A 21561-nucleotide genomic window follows, 5' to 3' on the forward strand; every position below is an offset into this window, starting at 1 on the left:
ATTTCCGCTTGTCTTGGTCATGGTAATGAATACTACATATTCATATTAAGAAAAATACATGTAAAAATAAAACTGGTTTGAAAAATTTCAAACCAAAAAATGTTCTCAACCACAGCATGTACATGTACACAATCGTGTACATTGAAAATGTGAGTTTTTACTGGAATGTTATCAATCAGGTTCATGTATGAGCTAATTATTAACAAGTCTTTTTATCTTTGGGTTGGTTTCTTATGTTCAGGCTACATTCAAGAAAGTGAAAGATGCATTTAGGACTGGCAGGACAAAAGATGTGGAGTTCAGGCGAAACCAACTTAGAAAACTACTGATGCTTATGGAGGAGAATGAAGATGGTATTGTACAAGCTCTTTCCAAGGACTTGCACAAGGTTAATTAAACAAAGTGCTATTGTTGTGGGAAATTTTTTCTCATTTTATTGTTTAGCTTTATAAATATATTTATTTATTAGTAATTAAAATAACTTTTAATTACCGGTAGTTTAAAATAATATGAAGTAAACTTTACCCTCCCTTAATTTAACCTCATAGGAATTCCGAGGGAGGAAACACTTGTTAAAATTAATAAATGTACAGTCATGTACATACATGTACCTTTTATTACTTACAGTTGTAATGAATGCTGTTGGTAATCCTGTGATGGAGTGTACATGTACAGTATGTGTTCCACAAGGGGGAGTTGGAAACAGAAGGCTGTCAAAATTTGTCATTTTTTCCTCATAATAAATTATTTGCTTCATATTCTTAATTATACCATGTGGCTTGTGACCCTGAAGCTTTTCACTTGATTCCCCGCCGTCTTGAATGGATGGCTGGTTGTCCTTTGTGAATCAAAACATTAAAGTTCTTGAGTAATAACCAAGTACAACAAATTAAGGCTATAGTGCCCTGCCCTTGCATACAAATACATGAAATTTCCCCAAAATGGCAGTCAAGTTAGACCCTCCCCCCACCCCATAGATTTCCCCTCTCTTCCAATTTTATAACAGAGAGTATTCACTACTAACAATATTATGCTGCTTTTCTTTTTAAGCCAAAAGTAGAAGCGGTAATTGCTGAGGTTTTGGTGGTGAAGAATGATATTGCCTATGGTAAGAATTCTGGAATTTTTGTGAAGTTAAACTTTGTTAGTACATGTAGATTGTAATCAAATGATTTTTTAATTTATACAGTGTAATTATACTTAACATATTGAATAAGCTATAGTGCATTTACATGTAATTATTAAGTCCTCATACAAGAAATCCTCATACCGGGCACTTTTTTGCACCCATGTTCTAACAAATAATATTAGACCATAAAGACTAACATAAGTTTATTAATTATAGTCTGTAGTAAACATTTATTTTGTCAAATGATTTCAAACTAAAAACTCATTCATGACTAAAGCTGTTCAGTAAAGTTACTGACACTTAGCATGCAACATTGCAATTGTACTCTAAAAACCAGGACAAATGAGACCTGGAGTGATTATTATTTTTACTCATCCATGGGGATCTCATGTACATGAAGGTTCAAGTTAGACATTTTCCCTTGTTCTTCACTGCATTCTAATTCTTAAATTCAACTCAATTGCCTCAGTTTCAGTCAGTTGAGAAATTTTTGTATCTAAATATTAACCTTTAGTGATTGTTATTACTGTAGTGTTGATAGAATACATGTTATTTAATATTTTGTTGTCAATGATAATAATTAATTAAAAAAATGCTGTTTTAAAATATCATTCCAAATACTTTACTTGAATGTATTTTTACCTGATAAGTTCCGAGAATCTTTGGGACCTGTTCCCATCTGTGTTCATGGTTTCTCATTTCTGCTACATGTGTACATCAAGTGAAATATGAATGTGCATTGTATGTACCACCTGAGATGTATTTTCAATTGCAATTTTCAAGTGGGCATCAAAAAATCTTGAAATCAGTCAAGAAAGGTGCAGTGCCATAATTTATGTGTTAAAAAAAAAACTAATTATTTATAGTTCCTGAAAAAGGAATTTTTGTCTCTTGAGCGTGGGGGCTCCGCTGGGTTGCAGCGTTGTGCCAGCCATGGGGGCGTTATTCAGTCTAGGGGCTGGCTGCCAAAAGTGGAAGCCCTTGGACCCTCCAGGCACCCAACAGCTCGGCACTAAGCGATGCAGTTGTTAAATTTTATTAATTATTTATGTAAGCTCCAATTAATTACATTACATGTGCTTGTCCAGTGTAATAAGGAACAATTAAGAATTAAAATCAAACTGGTTTCCAAAAGCCAAAAAGGTTTTATTAAATGTTATCATTTCATGCATACATCATAGATGTGAACTTCAATAGTGTTTCTTTGTTTTGCTAACAGCACTGAACAACTTGTCACAATGGGTAAAACCACAGGCTGCAGAAGTTACCATGATCAATAAGATGGACACCTGCTTTGCAGTAAGCGAGCCACTGGGCGTGGCTTTGATTATCGGAGCATGGAATTACCCAATACAACTCACCATCATGCCGCTCACAGGAGCAATTGCTGCTGGTAAGAGTTGTTGATTGAACCTTCTCACATTTATGGTGTACAGGGTCTGTACAGAGTCCGGAATTCTTGATGAAGTATAAAAATATGGGAACTTGTTTGCCAGTCCAGGAGGAAGTATAGAAAAATATGTTAAAGTCTGGGAAAAAAATGGGAAAAAAGTCACAACTTTTTTCAAAGTTGCCATAAGTGCTAAATAATTTGCTGGAAAGTGAAATGTTTGTCAGCTGGTCAAATTTCATCTAAATTTTGACTTAGCCAACATTATTTCAATCCGTTTAAAGGACTGCAATTTGACTCAATAATCTTGAGTCTGGATAAAAAAAAAATTACTAAATTAAAACAAAAAATAAATACATATTAATACACTGTTGTAGTAGTAGTTTAGAAAAGGTATGGAAATTGTCTTGAGTTAAAATTGTACAAAAAATAATGTGACTGTAAGAACCCTGTTAACATAATGTTACAGTGGAATCCTGTTAATATGATCACCTTCGGGCCATGAAAATGTGGTCGTAATAACAGGGTGGTCGGATTAACGAGGTTTTAAAACTAAAGAAATTCATGACTGGACTTTCAATTCGTTTGGGACACAAAAAAGCAGCTGTGATAACAAGGTGGTTGTAAGGCGGGGTTCCACTGTACAGTGTACTTCATTTTTAATTAAATTAGCTTTTCTTTTTCTCGATCCTTCCAAATCATTATCTTGGCATTGTTAAACAGACATACAGTGTCAGTTTAATTTACAGCTGGTAACTAATGTCATGTGTACAAGACTTTTAATTGTTTTATTGTTTTATTGTTTATTTGAAGAGCAGAGAGATCAAACCTGCAGTTAATTGTTAAATTATTTAATTATTATAATCATTATTATCATTATTATTTTTATTTTTATTTTTTTACAGGAAACTGTGCAGTTATTAAACCATCAGAAATTTCTTCAGCAGCAGCGGAACTCATAGAAGAGTTGATTCCTAAATATCTGGACCAGGTAATTCCATGCATGATCTATGGACTTGTCCAGTGGCATGTCAGTGTGCGACTCATTAACATGCGTTATTAGGTGATTTAAAATTATTATCAAGAAATAACTTCAGGTACAAAAACTTGAATGGCTCTGTAGACAGTATCCTAGAATCCAAATTTCTCCAAAATAATACACTCTACTTGGCCAACAAACTGGTTATCTGGTCGTTGGTGAGCCTATGGTGTGTACACATTACATTGCAACACAACCCACAATCACCCACAAGACCACAATTTGTGAGTGGTCCCTTGTTCAGGAAAAAGTCCAGGCCCCAGCAGTAGATGGAAGATGGAAGAGTCAGCATCTGTTGAAAGTTTCATAATATACAAGCCAGTGAAATTATAAAAATGACTAACGTTTTGGAGTTGCCTTGACACCACTTCCAAGTTGAAAGTCCTCCTGGAAAACTATTATACCTGTAGTACTGTATAGGACCAAGTGCCAGAGTGGCTATTAGTTTTTAAACTTTTGAAATATTTTAGGGACTATCAACACCCGTATTTCTGTATCTTTCTTTGTTCACCACTGATATCAGTTGCCTTGATGTATTATCTGCAGTATTATTAAAATATGAAATGTATGGGTTGGCCCATTATGTCTACCCTCTAACAGCTGGGCCTCTTCAGTGATGAATTTCAGACTGAAGTGAAAGAGAAAATGTAGAAATTAAGCCTACCATTGAGTTTGATTACAAATGTCGTACAAAGTGGAAAAAAGCAGGTGAAGAGGCGTTTACTTAACTTAAATAACTTATTTATTGACTGAATATTTTTGTTAGTTTATTTTATTTTGTTTCTTTAACATAAACACCAGTGCTTATAATTTCCGATGAAGCAACAGATCCATAATTTTAGTTAATCTATAATAACGTTTGCAATTTTCTCTATAGGATTGCTTCGCCGTGATTAACGGTGGCGTCAAAGAAACACAGCATTTACTAAACAAATGCAAATTCGATAAAATATTTTACACTGGTGGAAGTGCAGTTGGTAAATTGGTCATGGAAGCAGCGTCAAAGAACTTAGCAAGAGTTACACTTGAGCTTGGAGGCAAGAGGTAACGTAACGCAAAACAATACATTGTAACAAAATGTTACAAACTGTGCCTTTCCTGGGTTAGTTTAGTGTATTAATTTATTTAAGTTTCATGATCACATCACCCCTCATTATGTAAATCTTAATCCAAGATGGCAGATCCAAGATGGCTCCATTTTGGGAATCACGACTTATTTACGACGCCATATGACGTCATATCCCTCCGTTGCGAACCTCAAAGGAAACATCTTTGGACATACTATATATATCCTCCAAGCCTCATTGTCTTAGCTTCTACAGTTGCAAGTTGTGGAGAGGGGGTGGAATTTCCCAACCCCCCGCACCCCCAACACCTGGACCCGAAAAGACCGAAAAAACAAAACAAAACAACACGGTCTGGATAGGGTTAATATTTTGTCTACAGGGCCCCACTGAATATCACTTTCGTGATGTGGGCTCCCTGTATAAAGATTATTATTATTATTATTATTATTATTATTATTATTATTATTATTATTATTATTATTATTATTATTATTATTATTATTATTGTTATTATTATTATTATTATTCGCTGTGGTTATATACCTTACCTTCTCATAACATAAAATATTTTTTTCAGTCCCTGCTACATCGACAAGGACAGTGATCTTGAAATAGCTGCCAAAAGAATTGCTTGGGGAAAGTTTGCAAACGCTGGGCAGGTGCGGTGAAATCACATTTTCTATTAATTAGTATTCTTTGTTGTTTTTCAACTATGCAAAACCGTTAGTCCTGAGCCTTTGTCAAGAAGAAATATTTTTTTTATTAAAAATGACACTCAGGTAACTGACACTGGACATGCATGAGCAGTGCTTTACTGTGATGCAGTATATTATGTTGTACAAGATGATAAAAGCGTTTGTCACTGTGGATGAAATCCTTTTCTGTTACCATTCCAATTAAGCTGTTCAGTACACCTCTTCGTCTGGTTATGCGTCTCTCGTATAAAGACGGGCACAAGACGCATTATCCGTTTGGACGAACTATCTTCCGTTGTGCGTCGTTCAAGACCTACAACGGAAGATAATCCGCCCAGACGCAGAATGCGTCTCGTGCCCGTCTTTATACTAGAGACGCATAACCAGACAAACAACAAATGTTAGCCCAAGTTCGTCCAGATGGATAATGCGTCCTCTAACATAAAAACGACCATTGTATGTACATGTACGACATTGGCTAACCTCTCATTTTCTTTTTAACATGTTAACTAGACATGTGTTGCGCCAGACTATGTTCTTTGTCACCCTGATATCCAAGACGACTTGATCAAACGCTTTAAAGAAACATTGTTTGATTTTTATGGAGAGGTAAGAGATATTTTTATTTACCAAATGCAACCCAATATCTGATGGCGGTGGTATACTGTTTGTCTGTTATATTTCCCCCTCATGTAACGGTACTAAGTCGCCATAAATACAATAATTCGCTGATAATTACGGACTTTAAAAAAACACGACGGCCTCGCGAACCACGAGCGTGCCTTGCGTTTGTAGCGACCACGTGATGAGTACCATGAAACTAAAAAAAAAATCCGCGTGCCAACAATAAAGCTATTTTTCTAAAAAAAATAGCTCAAAAACGGTTAACGCCGCCTTTGCGTTACTTGTTCTACTTGTACCCAATAACCATAGTCCACTTACAGTCAACTCCCTTTATTGCGGACACTCTCAGGACCGCGAGTTAGTGTCCTTAATAGCGAGAGTCCCTAATGGCAGGAATTTATTTCAGTCAAACGTCTGTATTTATTTTTGCCGGGAATTTAGCTGCTGTATCGGGGTGTCCGTAATAGCGACGTGTCCGCAAGGCGAGAGTTGACTGTACTGCCAAAGATTGTGTAGTGGTGTTGTCTTGTATGTATCCTTTCGCAACATATAAAGCAATAAGTTGTTTATAACATCTTCATTTTAAGGACCCCAAGGAGTCGCCGGATTATGGACGAATTATTAATGTAAAGCACTTCAAGTAAGTTCTGCGTTCATTTATTGGAGAATTGTTGTCTTTAACGTCACATTTGGCACTAGAAAAAGTCTGCAAATATCTTTGTAACGCCTCCTTCAATGTTAATTGTTACTTGCAGTCGCTTAAAGGAGTTGATGAAGAGTGGACAGTGCGTAATTGGAGGTGAGACAGACGAGAGTGAGAAGTACATTGCACCGACTGTAATAACTGGAGTCAAACCAACTGACCCACTCATGGAGAATGAGGCAAGTGAAAACTAACCTCGCTAGGGAAAGGAGTTTTCTAGTTTTCTCTCTTTTCTAGCGCCTGCCACGCAGGCTAGCTAGAGATGCTTGGAAGTTCAATCCTTGTCACCTACTGTACTTTGCGCACCTCGACAACGATATCTGTTTTTTTCCTCTTAAATTGAAATTCAAGTGAAGTTGACTTAATAAGTCGAAAACGTTTGGTTCTTAATCCTCTTTTTAAGTTTTTGGCCTTGTAAAATAGCATTTTATTATTATTATTATTATTATTATTATTATTATTATTATTATTATTATTATTATTATTATTATTATTATTATTATTATTATTATTATTATTATTATTATTATTATTATAAAATGGCAGTAAAAATTTCTGGATGCCCAGATTACCTAAACAATGATTGGGCGGCCCGCCGTAGCCAATCAATGTAGCGACCAAAGTCCATACTATTAAACTCCGAACTTCTCATCATAAAAATCCTAGTAAATAAATTCTAAAACTATTTATCATCCATAAAATCCTTATTATTATTATTATTATTATTATTATTATTATTATTATTATTATTATTATTATTATTATTATTATTATTATTATTATTATTATTATTATTATTATTATTATTTTAAAATTCAAGTTGTTTCTATCGGGAATTGATATCCAGCTACGTGTCCCCTAACACAGGCGTGTTTCCTAACAAACGCGTGGCCGACTAGGATCCTTAAGAGTCTTACATTTGAGGACCTACTGTACCTCTCAAATGTATTAAAGTTGACAGCCTCTCTGAAACTCGATTCTCGAAATTCGATTCTCGCGTCTGGAAAATCAAGACGTTCGAGCTACTTTTTGAGACTCAAGAATCGAGAAATAAGGAGTTCCCAAAAAGAAGTTTGAGAGACTAACTAAAGTTGCTCCTCGAAGAAAGCAGAATAAAAGCCGTTCGCATGAGTTTAAGGTTCAAGTATTGGTACTTCGCATCGACCCCCAGCGCTAGTACACTATAACGTTAAATTGAATGTGTATACACATATCAAGCACAGACAGCTTACCTTTATTAGCAGTGATCCACTTAATCGTATTTGCCATAGCAGCCTTTGCACGCGTTGTTGCACTACTTAGCAAGAGGTTACAGGTGTGGTCGAGTCCTAAAAGGGCGCACACCGGTTAAGTACAGTTATTTGCAAGGAAACGCATTTATAATGACCGTAATGTTTTACTTGTTCTCTAGGTGTTTGGTCCCCTGTTGCCAATAGTTGATGTAGCGGACTTGGATGAAGCCATAGACTTCATTAATGACAGGTAGGTTAACCGTCGATAATTTCAATTGCGGTGCTTTAATGAGTTGGCGACTTAAGAAATCTGATTGGAATTACTTGCTGTTTTAATTGCTCTACATAGATCCAGGGTTTTTTTTTTAACATTCTCCCGACGGAAGCTCTATTTTCAATATCGCTCGAATACTGCTGTCAATATACGAAGACCTGACGTAGAGAGTTCTTTATGTGTAAAATTCATGTTCTTTCAAATAAAAGTTGAGTAAAAGGCTTCCGTGAAAGTGGTGAACCAAAAAAGACGATTAATGAGAACTACTTAGTAAAAAACATCATTAGTCGGAAGAAAATGGCAACGTTTTTTGAAGAAGTCCAAACGTTTTGGGCTTTGCCCTTCTTTCAACCAAAGAAACTATGCCAATCGTAAGTAAGAAATTTAAATTGGAAGGTTTTATAAGAGCCGAGCCATTCCTGGAAAATGGAAAATATGATAGTTTGGACCGTAGCTTCTCCTTATCTCTTGTAGCCTGCGAGCAAGCTCTCTCACTTTTAGGTCATCCGCGAGAGAACTCGCCACTCGCGCTATCCTAAAAGAGAGCTTGCTCGCAGGCTGTGTTTTTTGATAAGTTGTTCTTTCTGATCAACGCCATGATTTTTCTTTTGTTTCATTGCAGGGACAAACCGTTAGCTTTGTACATTTTCTCGAACGACAAATCCAAGATTGATAGGTTCATGATCAGCACGTCTTCAGGAGGATTTCTGGCTAATGACACTGTGATACACGCAGGGGGTAAGTCGGTATTTGTTTGTTTTTAGAGCGTTTTTCAATTGAGTGTCGAAAGTAATTTCGCGTTTGGTTTGGTTTTGCATTGCTACGCTCTGTGATTGGTTAACAAAATTTGCGCCACTTTCTCAACCAATGGGAATCCAAACCAAAACCAACCGTGTTTTGGCCGCACGCATTTTCCCGCGCTTGGCGCCAGTTACATGTATTTGCTTCGAATTCTGATTGGCTTGTTGTGTTGTTTACATCTGTTGTGATTGGTCAGAGTAATTACTTTGGTTTTGGTTTGAGGACACTCAATTGAAAACCGCTCCAAAAGTGCAAGTATGTCAATCAAACGGAAGATCAAATGGGTTGTTCGTGTTGGATATGTTCGGTCCTCACTGGTGAATAGGGAACTTTTAAGCAGCGACGACGGCAACACCTTGAAAATATAACTTTATTTTATTTGTGCTACTTCGCGATTATTTCAACTCGTTCGATTTGTACAAAAACGGCGGACTACCGAAAAACTAAATTGGTAGGAGTGGCTTTCAAGTTAAGAAAGAAAATGAAAAATTTACCGTCGTGTGCTCACGTTCTCCACAAAACCTTGAATTTGATCCTTTCACATTGTTGTTTTGCAGAGGACGGCAAAGAAATGTTTTTTTTTTATGTTTTTCCTGAATTTGAATAAACCTTTTGCTTTGCGGCGTTGTCGTTGCCGTCACCGTCTTCGTTGCTTAAGCTCCCTGCCAGCCTGTAAGACCAGACTCCTTTGCGGGTTTTCCTTCACCTGACGGGAAACAAAGGTTAGAAAAGAAAAAATGCCGGAACTGAAAAAGCTTCTGGTTTCGCAGGCTAGGTGATCATACCAACACTCAAGGTATAACTCTAGTGCCCACACTTCTGTGATTCGTGCTGTGAGTTGTTCTTCTTTCTCTTCGTTTGTATGTGTTCAGCATTCCCTGATAATTAGTGTATAAAGGTACAAATTGATTGGGCTTACTCCAGCAAATCAAGATTCTGGTACCTTTTACAGGTTCCCACGAAGACCTTCATAGGAAAGCCCCCCCCCCCCCCCCTCCCCTCCCACTTGACCTTTACTCCCGAGGGATGCCAGGGGCATGGAAGGATTCACATGTTGGTTGAAACTGGCCTCTTTTTTTCCCTTTGTTTTCGTATTAGTTACTACGCTCCCATTTGGCGGAGTTGGCGGGAGTGGAATGGGCTCGTACCACGGCAAGTACTCTTTTGACGCGTTCTCACACAAGAAAGGGTGCGTCCTCAAGAAACAAAACATGGAGTCGTTAAACAGGTAAGACTAACATTTAAAGATTTTAGCAACGCTGCGTATTTCGTAGAATATAGATAATTCGATTAATAACCAGGAGAAGGGCGTTGCGCTTTGCGGACGTTATCAATTTCACAGCTCACCATACAGTTCCAAGATGCGAAGACTTGCATGGTAAAAGCGCGACATTCTCCATCATGGTATTAAAAGTTTTAGAATAAGAACTGAAATATTTTTTTAACACCATAATTATATAGTTGTTATTTTATATATTATTATTATTATTATTTTTTTTTTTAATTACGTTAGTTTCGTTTTTTGTATTTTTGTTGTTGCTGTTTTTTTTTTTTTGTTTTTTTTTTTTTTTCAGTCGCGATAACTCTTGTTTTGGTATAACGAATTGATGTTTTTTCTTGTTTTCTAATGTAACCAGCCCGTCCTTTTGTCATCAAACGAAATAAAAAACCGAAGGGTTTAAATGAGCGCGAACCCCAAGTGGTGGGGGTGAGGAAAAAGAAAAACTAGACGCACCGCACCCTTGCGCGCTCGTTTCGCTCGACCAGTTGCCGAAACCAAATAAGCAAGCAAACGAACAGAACAAACAAACAAAACTAAGCAATAGCAGCTGTAGACTCTATAACAATTTCAATCTGCCTTCCTGTGATCCTACCTTCTTGTAGGCTATCACCATTTGTCGCTACCCCGTTAATTTAAACAGCCCGCTGGGGTAAATATGAGCAAAGGCGTGGAACGGTATTCCACGGTGCATTGCCAACTTTGTAAATGTTATTTGAAACGACATTACCTTGGGAAACAAGGAGATTGTCTCCCTTCCCAACTTCATGGCTAGCCAAAAAGAAAATTTCTTGACTTTTCACAAACTTTGAGGAAGAATGTAGGATCTCCCTGAATATATTTAATGTCGCCTGATTCAGGAAGTCACAAAAGCGTTTCGTATAAAGTTTAGACTGTTCATAGTCTCCTATTTTTCCGTGGGATTTTCGAGACTCGTAGGCTTCGGTCGAACTCCCGCCATATTAGTTTGTAAAGGCGAGCGCGACCTGGGGAGAGTGGCTAAACTACCGAGGGGGGCCTTATTCAGGCTGCGTTGAGTGGGGGAGACTCCCCACTCCCGCTCCCCTCGGTAGTTTAGACACTCTCCCCAGGTTGCCTTCGCCGTTATAAACCAAGATGGCGGGAGTTCGATCGAAGCGTACGAGTATCGAAAATCCCACGGAAAGAGAGGGAACTGTGAAAAGTCTATATAAAGTTTGTCTTGGGCTAAGATAAGATATTTTTTTAATATTTTCAGCGTACGTTACCCACCGTATGAAGAAAGCCGTTTCGCTTGGGTCCGCTGGATAGCAGAGGCGAGGGAGCAATCGTTCAATAAGCTGTCGGATCTGCCGCCTCTTCTTCTTTCCGTTCCTGTGACACTGATTCGTAAGGTTGGTGACCCTGTTATGTTTCAAAAAGACGTTTTTCCTGTGCTTATTTGAGGCTTAGTTTGGCCTAACTTAGGTTTGGTTTGAACGAAAGTAAGTCCTGAAACGAAAAAATCAATCCGTACCGTGGGGCATTTGAACAGCTTCCGTTTGTCTCCGCCTTGGGACAAGAGTGCCCCCGCGGGGGGAGGGGGTGGGGGGAAGATGAGCACTGCTAGACATGAATGATGCATAACGATCAAAGTACATTTTTTAGTTCTTGGATTACAATTCAACCCGTTTTCGGGATGTTTCAGTCCTCCTTGTGTTGCTTGTGTTTTTCAGGTCATTGGGTTGCCGAGGTATTTCCTAGAGAAGTAGATAAGAAGCCATGTCTGCGACTGTCACAAGGCCCTAATATATGATATTTTTTTGCTGTTGTTGTTGTTTCTTGTTTTGTTTTTGTCTGTGCTTTAATGGCTTTTAGTTGTTACCTATTAAAAATAGGTCCATTGTCGTGACCGTCACCAATAATGACTAAAATGCCTGTAATAGACCTTTATCACACACGGCGGCCATCTTGAGTCCCAGGAGAATAAAAAGCTTTGTTTTGCACGCCAAGCCTCGCACTGAATTCTCGTCTGGCCGAGGCTTGCCGCGCGGAAACAAAGCTTTTTATTCCCCGAGACTCAACATGGCCGCCGAGTGTTAAGGGTCTATCTAAATGAGTGTACCTTTAAAGAAATACAATAATATTATAACTAGCTATAGTTTTGTTTTAGAAAATCTCAGATTTGGTTCAAATCATTTATCAGTGTTACGGTGAAACACATCTACAGCACGACGCGATACAAATAAGTTATGTTGAAGTAGGCGTTGGAAATCATGTTAGGGTTTAGTGAAGGGTTCAATGAATGATAATTATTGATATAAAGGAGCTTCTTTAGCCTGTAACTTCGTGCTAGTAGCACATAAGATAGTACATTCTTTGCACGGTCGTCAGTAATGAAAAGAACATTGACGCCTAGATAGGGAAAGTCACATTTTGTTTCTCTGTGAATAAATATTTGCCAATCTGCTTCCTCTCCAGGTTCTATTTTTTTAAAAATTGTATAATCATAACTTATAAACAATAATTTCTACACTATGGGGGAATTTACGAAGCTACTTCTGCGGCGGCAACGAGAACGTCACAAAACAATAGGCTCTACACGTGCGTTTTAAAGTTTGGTACAATTCTGTTTGCCGTACTCGGCCAAATAACAAACGTAAAATGACCAAATTCAAGGTTTTGTTGAGAATGTGGGCACATGACGGTAATTTTTTCATTCTCTGTCTCAACTTCATGGCCGTTCAGAGTACACTGAAGTACAAGTTGATCTTGATTGATGTCATCCGCCCCTGCAAAATCTGTGGTGGGTGCCAGGTACGCGTCCCAAGATCCATTCATTCGTTGATCGACTGTCCCATGCAATCTCGACTCCAATCTGTATTATGAGTGTGTTCTTTTTACGACGAACGCAATAAAATTTACGCGAACTTTCCAAGTGACTTTTTCGTTGACGTTGCAATCATGTTTCCTTACAACACATGCGACACTTTTTGCAGGTTCCGCCTGCTTGCTACTATATATATAATTTCAGATGAGAATTTTGCCTTAAGAATGCAACAAAACACTGCTCGCCCAGTTTATGCATACTGTACTTAACAATTATTCCACTGACGCGCGTTAAATATGAGATGATAGATAGCAAGCGCTGAGTTGGCTATCTATCATCTCATATCCAACAACTGCGAGTGGAATAATCGTTTTATTAAAAACAACCAAGAAATATTGTTAGATCTTGCTCATTTCGCTATGCAAGAACAACCAAAAGATAGTTTAATGGTCGCTCTTCATCGCCATGGTATAATGGCCAAGCTAAGCCAATCAAATCTCGGGAATTGCGTGATCCAGTTTGTAATAAATTTAATATACTAACTTCTTTCTGGAGTCCTGTTTGGTTATTTCGTCCATAATTTACAGTATTCCAAAACAAACTTTATAATAGCTAACTTATTTCAGAACACGTTTCTGGTTGACCAAATACCTTTACCCTACGTTGTAAAGAGAATTCTGCATAATAATTCTTTTTTTTGTTACACTTATTCGTAGTGTAACAAGTTTCTGTTGCAAACAAAAACAAGAACTTCCGCTATAAAGGGCAAGCCCCTCCTTCCTTCCACACCTTCATGGGTGGGAAATGCAAATTTAGACGCCGTTCAGTTGTGGCACGTTGTTGATTCAAGCGTCCTCGGAACAAATATGCACCAAAAATTCATAATATCACCACAGCGATATAAGACATCGGTGTGTAATTCGGTTGACAGTGTTTATTCCGAAAACTAAACCAATTTCTCAGTAAGGGTCGTAGAAAAAGGCCTACGTTGTTTGTCGGCCGTTCAGCAAGGGGCATGGTCATTATTTTTACGATGTCGACTGTATGATGAAAAATAATAAATAAATGGGAATTTCAGGGCTCCCCAGAGTGACTCTTTATTTAGTCCTTTGTTTCCAGGTCGAATAGGGATTTAGGAATGTTGGTTTTTGTAGAGGGAGGAAAACCGAGGTACCCAAAGAAAAGGCATCAACACCGGGAATCGAACACGGGCCGCATTGGTGGGAGGCGAGTGCTCTCACCACTGCGCCATCCCTGCTCCCCTATTCCACCCCCTTCCCCATCCCCTTTAAACTTCGCAAGTACAAAGGCTATGGAAGTGAGACTTGAAGGAGAGATAGTACGTCCAAAGAGATGTTTCCTTTGAGGTCTACAACGCGGATTTATGACGTCATATGACCCGGTAATTACGTTATGTTACGGTACGAAAAGTAGTTTTTCTTAATTTTCTCCACCTTGAGTTTATCGAAAATACATATAATACGTTTTGACCAATCAGAACGCATGTGCAGTGTAAAATCTCAGTTATGTTATAGAAGGCTATTAATTAAAATTGTTTAAGTTTGATTCTATTGAAATACTCTGAACTACGTTAAAACTTGTCCTTGTAAATCGCATAGAAAACTGTTGAGTTCACTGAACGTTTGCTGATGTCAAACGACCCAAGTTCACTTAAGTGAACCAATTTTTACTGCTGGAGTTTGCAATCTTTCGATTTTATACAACGTATTGGACCGATTTTCAGTAGAAATTACCACCACTCGATAAAAGCGCATTAGAATTCCTGTGGGTCCCTGTTTTACAAAATTTCATGAAGGCAGCCTATGTTACCATTGCAGAGAAGTTAAACATTTTAATACTGCAGTACTCTGTCCCTCTCTAACATAATGATCTGCCAACCTTTTTAAGGTTGATTTACCGCAAATTTGAATTATTTCCACTCTAGCCTGTATAACAAGCGTTATCTCTAAATTTAATGTACCTTTCAAAAACTCGTTAATAATTCATAAGCCCATTGACCTATCACATGGTCGATAAAACATCACGTGCACTGACTTTATATCGATAAACCCCCTCCTTATTAGTACGCGGTGTTTTATCAGCTGATAAAACACTCCTCATTAGTATGCGGTGTTTTTCTCGTTTGCTTATTCCAACGTTCACAAATTAAAAACATAATTGTTATGAAGTCTATCAGCACACGCTTTTCCAGGAATGTTTTTGAAGCCGTTCAAAAAACTCGGAGCACGTGTTTTATCGGATTTAAAACCACGAGGCGCAACCCGATAAAACACTCCTGCTCGTTTTTTAAACATTACTGGAAACAGCTTACAGTTACTTTGAAGTTGTGTATAAGAAGCTCAAGTTCCGCAGGCCCTCTTTCATCAAAACAGTCCCTGTAAAATCTGCTAACGGGACCCACTAGACAATGGGCCTTTTGCACTAACTGGTCACATGGTAAAACATCCGCCATACTGCATGGCAAAAAAGCCTGGCATCCTCCACTGGGACATCGAGAACAAAGGAAAATCAAGCTTGACAGGTTGGAATTCCTTTGTGTCCGAATCTATCACATTCTTTTGCCATCCAGTATGGCGGATTTTGTACCATGTGACCAGTTAGTGCAAAAGGCCCATTTCTAGAATAAACCCCGCGCTCTAGTTGGCTTTGAACTTTAACTTCTACGCTACTTTCATGACGTGAATACGAACGGGCAAGAGGGATCATATATACACAAGTAAACATTCCGCGCCTTCATGAGATGTGAAGGGCTCGATCATAAAACGCTTTTCGCGTCTTCTCCAAGTCCAGTCTACACGTGGGTTATGTACACGTAAGAACACCTTAAAATTAAGCAGCAAAAATATGTTTGCGTACGAAGCGACTTAATTTTGTCCCCCTACGGACGGTCGTAACTAACTAATCATACATGTAGTCCACATGTCCGATACGGTCTAGCGATTCAAAAATCCAGGGTCCTTCTGAAGTAAAACAGCCTTGATTCCTTCAAAGTGAGCGTTAGCATAGTAATCTATCTCGGCCTGTGTCTGCTCGTAAGTCAACTTGCTGACCTCATCTGACAGCTTGCGCAGTTTCTTCCCAGTTTGCATTGCAATCATCTGAAACAACAACAGGACAAAGCGGTTAACTCAATTCCTGCAAAGAGACGAAAGCCGAACCAGTCAACAAGCGCTTGGGGCAATCCCTCATTGATCAGTTTAACCGATGGAATGTACAGTAACTGTTAGCTGTTAGCTAATCCACTGCAGGGTAATGCCCCCAGAAAAATTTCGCCGGTACCCAATTATGCACCTTTAATCAAGGACAAAAGGTCTTGGGACAAATCTTACAAAGTACATCGTTAACTGCTAATTTAGTGTGACCCAACTAAAGAAGCCATGTCATCTGTTTAAAACGCATTTTACTCCCCTACACCCTCCCCCCATATAATATTGAAGTCCCGCGAGGCATTTTTCTTACACGGACTCAACATTGTATGGGGGTGGGAGTCGGTGCACGGATATTTTTTTTCGTTCTCGCATACCGTGTTTCTGTCGCGTTCGTAGGAAGACATCGTAAATTCGAATTTGTTCCAATCCTTTTGTCCTTAATTGTTGTTACCGGCGCGCTTCGTCTGCCGCTTTAAGATCGCCCCATTCTCGATTCTCCCATGCGCGCAACGCGTTAATTAGCAGGGGCATGGCAACCAAACTGCCTTCAAAACGGTACACGCTGCACATACGCAATTGCATAAAAAATAAAACAGAAGAGCCTTAATAGAAACTGTTTTTTAATGACATGGTACAGTATTTGCCGCCGCAGGGTTTTGCCACATCGCGCGTTAGGGTCCTTTCGAAATATTAAAAATAATTGTGGTTAAAAAAATTTCGACAAAGCCCAAGCCCACCCCGTCCCTCCCCCCCCCCCCCTAAAAAAATGACGTACCTGCATCATGCATGCTCTCTCCATGAAGTAAGCATTGTCAAAAGCAATGGCCGCAGTTGGTGCAGTAAAAAGGACTCCATGATTTCCCATAAACAAGACAGATTTATCTTCAATCAACTTAGCTAGACGCTCCCCTTCTGTGCAACTCTTTGCTGCTCCGTCAAAGTTTGCATCATAAGCAAAGTCGTTAAAGAAACGGCAATGCGTTTGATGGTACATGCCAAATACCTCTTCCTCTAGCATCCCTGAAAACGAGTTGAAACTAAAATGTAAGTTATAATTATGAAAGCATAGGCGGCAGAACAGGGGGGCAGTAGGCCCCCACCCTCCCCAAACAATTTCAAGGCAAAAAAATATATTATGATAGTCTTAAATAAGGCATATTAAACCTTTCAATTACTAGAACCTCTTTTCTAAAACACCTCCCTCTACCTAGGTGACTTAATGGATTCCAGGGAGATGATGGAGAAAAGAAAGGAAAATAGTTGGGTACAACCAGCTGGCAGTGACAGTTACTAAGGAAAGACTCTTGGCCCCAGTTTGTCCAAAGAAAATTCAGAGACAATTTCAATCTCTTTTCACCCACAACAACAGCCCTGCAGTTAACTGCTCCAGACCCCTACCTCCTGCAAAGTTCTGGATCTGCCAGAAATAATTTTTTCCCATGCCAGCACTACATGTACATTAATTTATAGAAACCAAGCCTAGTAGTCTAGACCAAAAAAGAGAGCAAAGGACTTTATCAATGTCTACAGTCAACTCTCGTCTTGCGGCACCTTGCTATTATGGAGACACCATTAATACAGACAGCAGCTAAATCCCTGGCAAAAATAAGTTACAGACACTTGACTGAAACAATTTCCCGATATTATTGACTCTAGTTATTAGGACACTAACTCAAGGGTGTCCGCAACAAAGGGAGTTGACTGTACATATAGATCCCCCACTATAAGGATACATGAAAATGTACAGTGTACAGATATGTAACTTTTATGGCATGCAAAATGTCACCAGAATACTGACACTGCAGTCAGAAACAAACTATTGCAAAATACTGAGGAGTACAATTTTTATTGGAGTATTTCACTAATTTAAAAATTGTTACCTAAAGCTGTTGTATATGGAGAATGAAGATGAAAAACACACAAAGCATCTGGCCTGGCATCATGGAGACCAACATGTATGGCAGTCGCCTCAGTTTGAACAGCACCTTGCCCTTCAACCAGCTCACCCTTGTCATTTACAGCAATCAGAGAAGAGGGTGTGGCCTGCATAGACAGAAATGCATTGTCTGTCAGGCAAAATGCTGGGCCTTTTTTTTTTTCAAATAAGGATAATTCTTGGAAATAAATGTGATGGAATATTTTAAGCCTGGTGAATTAATGAGAATGATGTATCATTCAATAAATGATACAGGCATACTCGGAAAAAAAAATCCGAGTGCTCCTATAAGGAGTCGAACCTAAGACCTTCCGATTACTAGTTCGGAAGCTCTACCACTGAGCTACAGGAGACTGGTGGGAGCTAAGGAGGTAGTTTTAATGGCCTTAGCTCCCACAAGCTAAGTCTCCTGTAGCCCAGTGGTAGAGCATTCAAACTAGTAATTAGAAAGTCTTAGGTTTGACTCCTTATAGGAGCACTCAGATTGTTTTTTTTCCAGTATGCCTGTGTCATTTACTGAATAATACATCATTCTCAAGAATAATTCTTATTAAAATAACAATTATTGTTATTTTATCAATTTTCTTAAAACCAGGTTTGCAAAATTAATAATATTCAGTGACATTAAATGGTAAACATGAAACATACTGTTAAGCCTGGTTCCTACTAGTGTGAGTAGCATAACCACAAGATTTTAAGGCGTCATCCACACGTATCCCGAAATTTGTGAAAACGCAATTTTTTTTTTTACGAATACGGCTTATGTCCACACGTATCCAGTGTATTTTCCGGCTGTATCCGGAAATTTTTGAAAACACTCCCCAGAATGGAAATTTTTTTATCCGATACGAATACGTATACGTGTGGATGGTCGTATCCCGAAATTTTCGAATACGCTTTCGTCATTCTCTTGGATCCAGTCTTCACGGCGAGCATTATAAACAAACATGGCATACAGCAAGGTTGTGGCTTCTTTGTTAGTTGCTCTGATTTGATATCATGCGTTCAGATAAATGTAGCTGTGATAAATTTACACAACCAATACATTAGAGATCAACAGGATGTTTTGAGATTGTTACCAATGAACAGTGGGCATCATAAAGTCAAAAAAGAGCGAACCATCACCAAAGGCAAATCTGGACGCGACCAGGAAGGACAAGCACATGGTGGGACAATTTTATCAATTTCCGGATACAATCGGATACGTGTGGATGGCTGAAAACGATTCGAATACCCTGCGTGTGGACGTGAAAATTTTCGCATCCGCAAAAAAATATTTGCAGAAAAAAAATTACCGGATACTTGTGGACATGGCGTAAGTGTAACAAATAAAAGGAACTGTTTTCTTTTCTTACAGTAGCATGCTTGTACTTATGCTTTTGTCACAAGTTTGAACCAGTGTGAGATAGGTACAAGTATAAGTACTAGCTAGAGCTCAGCAGCACTGTGCATGCGTATGTCATCCTGTGTTTGTGCTTATTACATTAGTAGGAATCACAGAGTGAGATAAGCACAACCTGAATAAGTACAAGAAAATTGAAGGCACTGCACGTCTTGCCCTCAAATATTTTTTCTTGCCCTTGTGCACTTATCTCACAAGTGCATTGCACAATAGAGTAGAGTTCATTTGAGCGTTGTAAAACCAAAACCAAAGTAATGTAATATTATTATTCTGGCCAATCAAAACAGACGCAAACAGCGCAATGAACTGATCAGAAATTGTAACCAATGCCTGCAAGCACGCAAAAACCCCGCAAAAAGCATGCAAGCAAGTTTGGTTTTGGTTTTGCTTCTCGTTGGTTGAGAAGGTGGCACGTGTTTTGCTGGCCAATCACAGAGCGAAGAAAAGCAAAACCAAAGCAAATGTGAAATTACTTTCGACACTCCATTGAAATCTGCTCTAATAACTAGTAATTATGATCCCTCATATTTTGAGGTAAAATTACTCTAATCAGTGAAAATCTTTACAGTGGGCCTAATGTATTCTTGAAACTTATTTATAATACAATAGGCTAAAAGAAATGAGGTTTTTATGGTCCCTCAAAGACCAAAGCTTGCCCTCGAACTGCACATACTAAGGGCCTTTTCATATGAGCCCAGTTACCGGGCTGGCCCAGTAGGCGAGACGAATTTTTGTCTTCTGTTCATATGGGAAATTTAATCCCGGTTACTGAGATGAAAAATGCCCTAAAAGCCCAAAATACCCGTGGACCCGCGGTCCGACTTAACATAACATTTATTCAGGAGGCTTCAACACAAATACAAAAACATCCTGAATAGGGAAATCGGGAAGTTAACCCTGTATAAAAACAATTTCCCTGACTTGTCAGCGAGCTTACAAGCCATGCTCAGTTAAAATTGTTTCGTCTCGGTCAGTCCCAGTATCCGGGCTGGAGTGTTCATATGGGAAAAATTTCCAGGATCTCGGTCGCAAAAACCGAGAACTCGGTAACCGGGCCAGCCCGCCTTCTCATATGAACAAATCGCAATTTTTGTAAAGAAAACAGTGGTGAGGCGAGATCTCGGAAACCGAGCCAGCCTGGTCGACCGGGCTCATATGAAGAGGCCCTTAAAATTGTTTCGTCCCGGACAGTCCCGGTATCCGAGCTGGAGTGTTTATATCGGAAAAAATTTCCAGCTCGGTTACCAAGATCTCGGTCGCAAAAACCGAGATCTCGGTAACCGGGCCAGCCCGCTTTCTCATATGAACACATCGAAATTTTTGTAAAGAAAACAGTGGCCAGCCCGGTCGACCGGGCTCATATGAAGAGGCCCTAACTGGAGCACGAACATGGTTTCCCTTTCAAAAGAATTTCATTACCACTCTGTAATCAGCACCTCTCTTTTTTACTCCCCAGAAAAGTAGTTGAGACAGCTTATCAGTATCTAAAGTAATGGAAACCAGTCTTTCAAGTCACCGTAGCCCCTTCATTGGAAATTGAAAGAACTAGAAACAGCTCGAGTGACTGAAATGCGAGTTAAAATTATCCACATGGTAGATGTGTTAACACAAAGTTACGGAGTTGGTATGCGTAACTTTTGCCACAAACCTGACTCCAATGAAGGCCGTAAGGTATCGTAAGCATGACAGCTCCCTCGCCGCTCATAGCAGGCGCCATCAATGTCAAGTGTGTGCAGACTCCTTCGCTCAAACCATACCAATGAAGCCCTCGAAAAGCAATCGCCAAATCTTGTCTCGATTTCCAGTTGGCTTCCTTCGCCGCATTTTCAGCTGAACTTGGTTGGGTGTCGGTGCTCTTCTGCCTCGTCGACAACAGTAAAACGGATAACGGCTTCTGGGATTCGCGAATGGAATGACTGATAGCTTTTCGAGAAAAGCACCTCACAGCACTGCGACATAACCAGGAAGCCATGACAGATTCGTCCTTTGGCTCGCACGTCACGCACTCCTTCCGTTGAGAAGAGCCCCATGA

General features: G+C 39.1%; 2 protein-coding genes across 2 annotated transcripts in view; one reads left to right on the plus strand and one right to left on the minus strand.

The window, feature by feature from the left end:
- LOC146461823 (aldehyde dehydrogenase family 3 member A2-like) overlaps positions 1–12661 on the plus strand; it is a 16799-nt gene extending 4138 nt beyond the window's left edge. Inside the window, exons 2-15 of the mRNA XM_085086386.1 lie at positions 242–388; positions 1051–1108; positions 2349–2522; positions 3425–3510; positions 4436–4602; positions 5203–5284; positions 5834–5929; positions 6532–6584; positions 6700–6826; positions 8059–8129; positions 8776–8891; positions 10053–10182; positions 11471–11606; positions 11928–12661. Coding sequence (XP_084942512.1) covers positions 242–388; positions 1051–1108; positions 2349–2522; positions 3425–3510; positions 4436–4602; positions 5203–5284; positions 5834–5929; positions 6532–6584; positions 6700–6826; positions 8059–8129; positions 8776–8891; positions 10053–10182; positions 11471–11606; positions 11928–11963 — 1479 coding nt within the window. The 3' untranslated portion in view covers positions 11964–12661. The remainder of the gene's footprint in view (positions 1–241; positions 389–1050; positions 1109–2348; positions 2523–3424; positions 3511–4435; positions 4603–5202; positions 5285–5833; positions 5930–6531; positions 6585–6699; positions 6827–8058; positions 8130–8775; positions 8892–10052; positions 10183–11470; positions 11607–11927) is intronic.
- A 12-nt stretch (positions 12662–12673) lies between these two features.
- LOC146461824 (uncharacterized) lies at positions 12674–21536 on the minus strand. The gene is made up of 4 exons (XM_085086394.1): positions 21178–21536; positions 18072–18234; positions 16967–17211; positions 12674–16140 (listed from the first exon to the last, which is right to left on the minus strand). The coding sequence occupies exons 1-4, from the start codon at positions 21499–21501 to the stop codon at positions 15976–15978; spliced, it is 897 nt and encodes a 298-aa protein (XP_084942520.1). The 5' UTR covers positions 21502–21536; the 3' UTR covers positions 12674–15975.
- Positions 21537–21561: the final 25 nt, after the last annotated feature.

Source organism: Pavona decussata, unplaced genomic scaffold, assembly GCF_977016875.1.
Source record: "Pavona decussata unplaced genomic scaffold, jaPavDecu1.1 SCAFFOLD_194, whole genome shotgun sequence".
Taxonomy (NCBI): domain Eukaryota; kingdom Metazoa; phylum Cnidaria; class Anthozoa; order Scleractinia; family Agariciidae; genus Pavona; species Pavona decussata.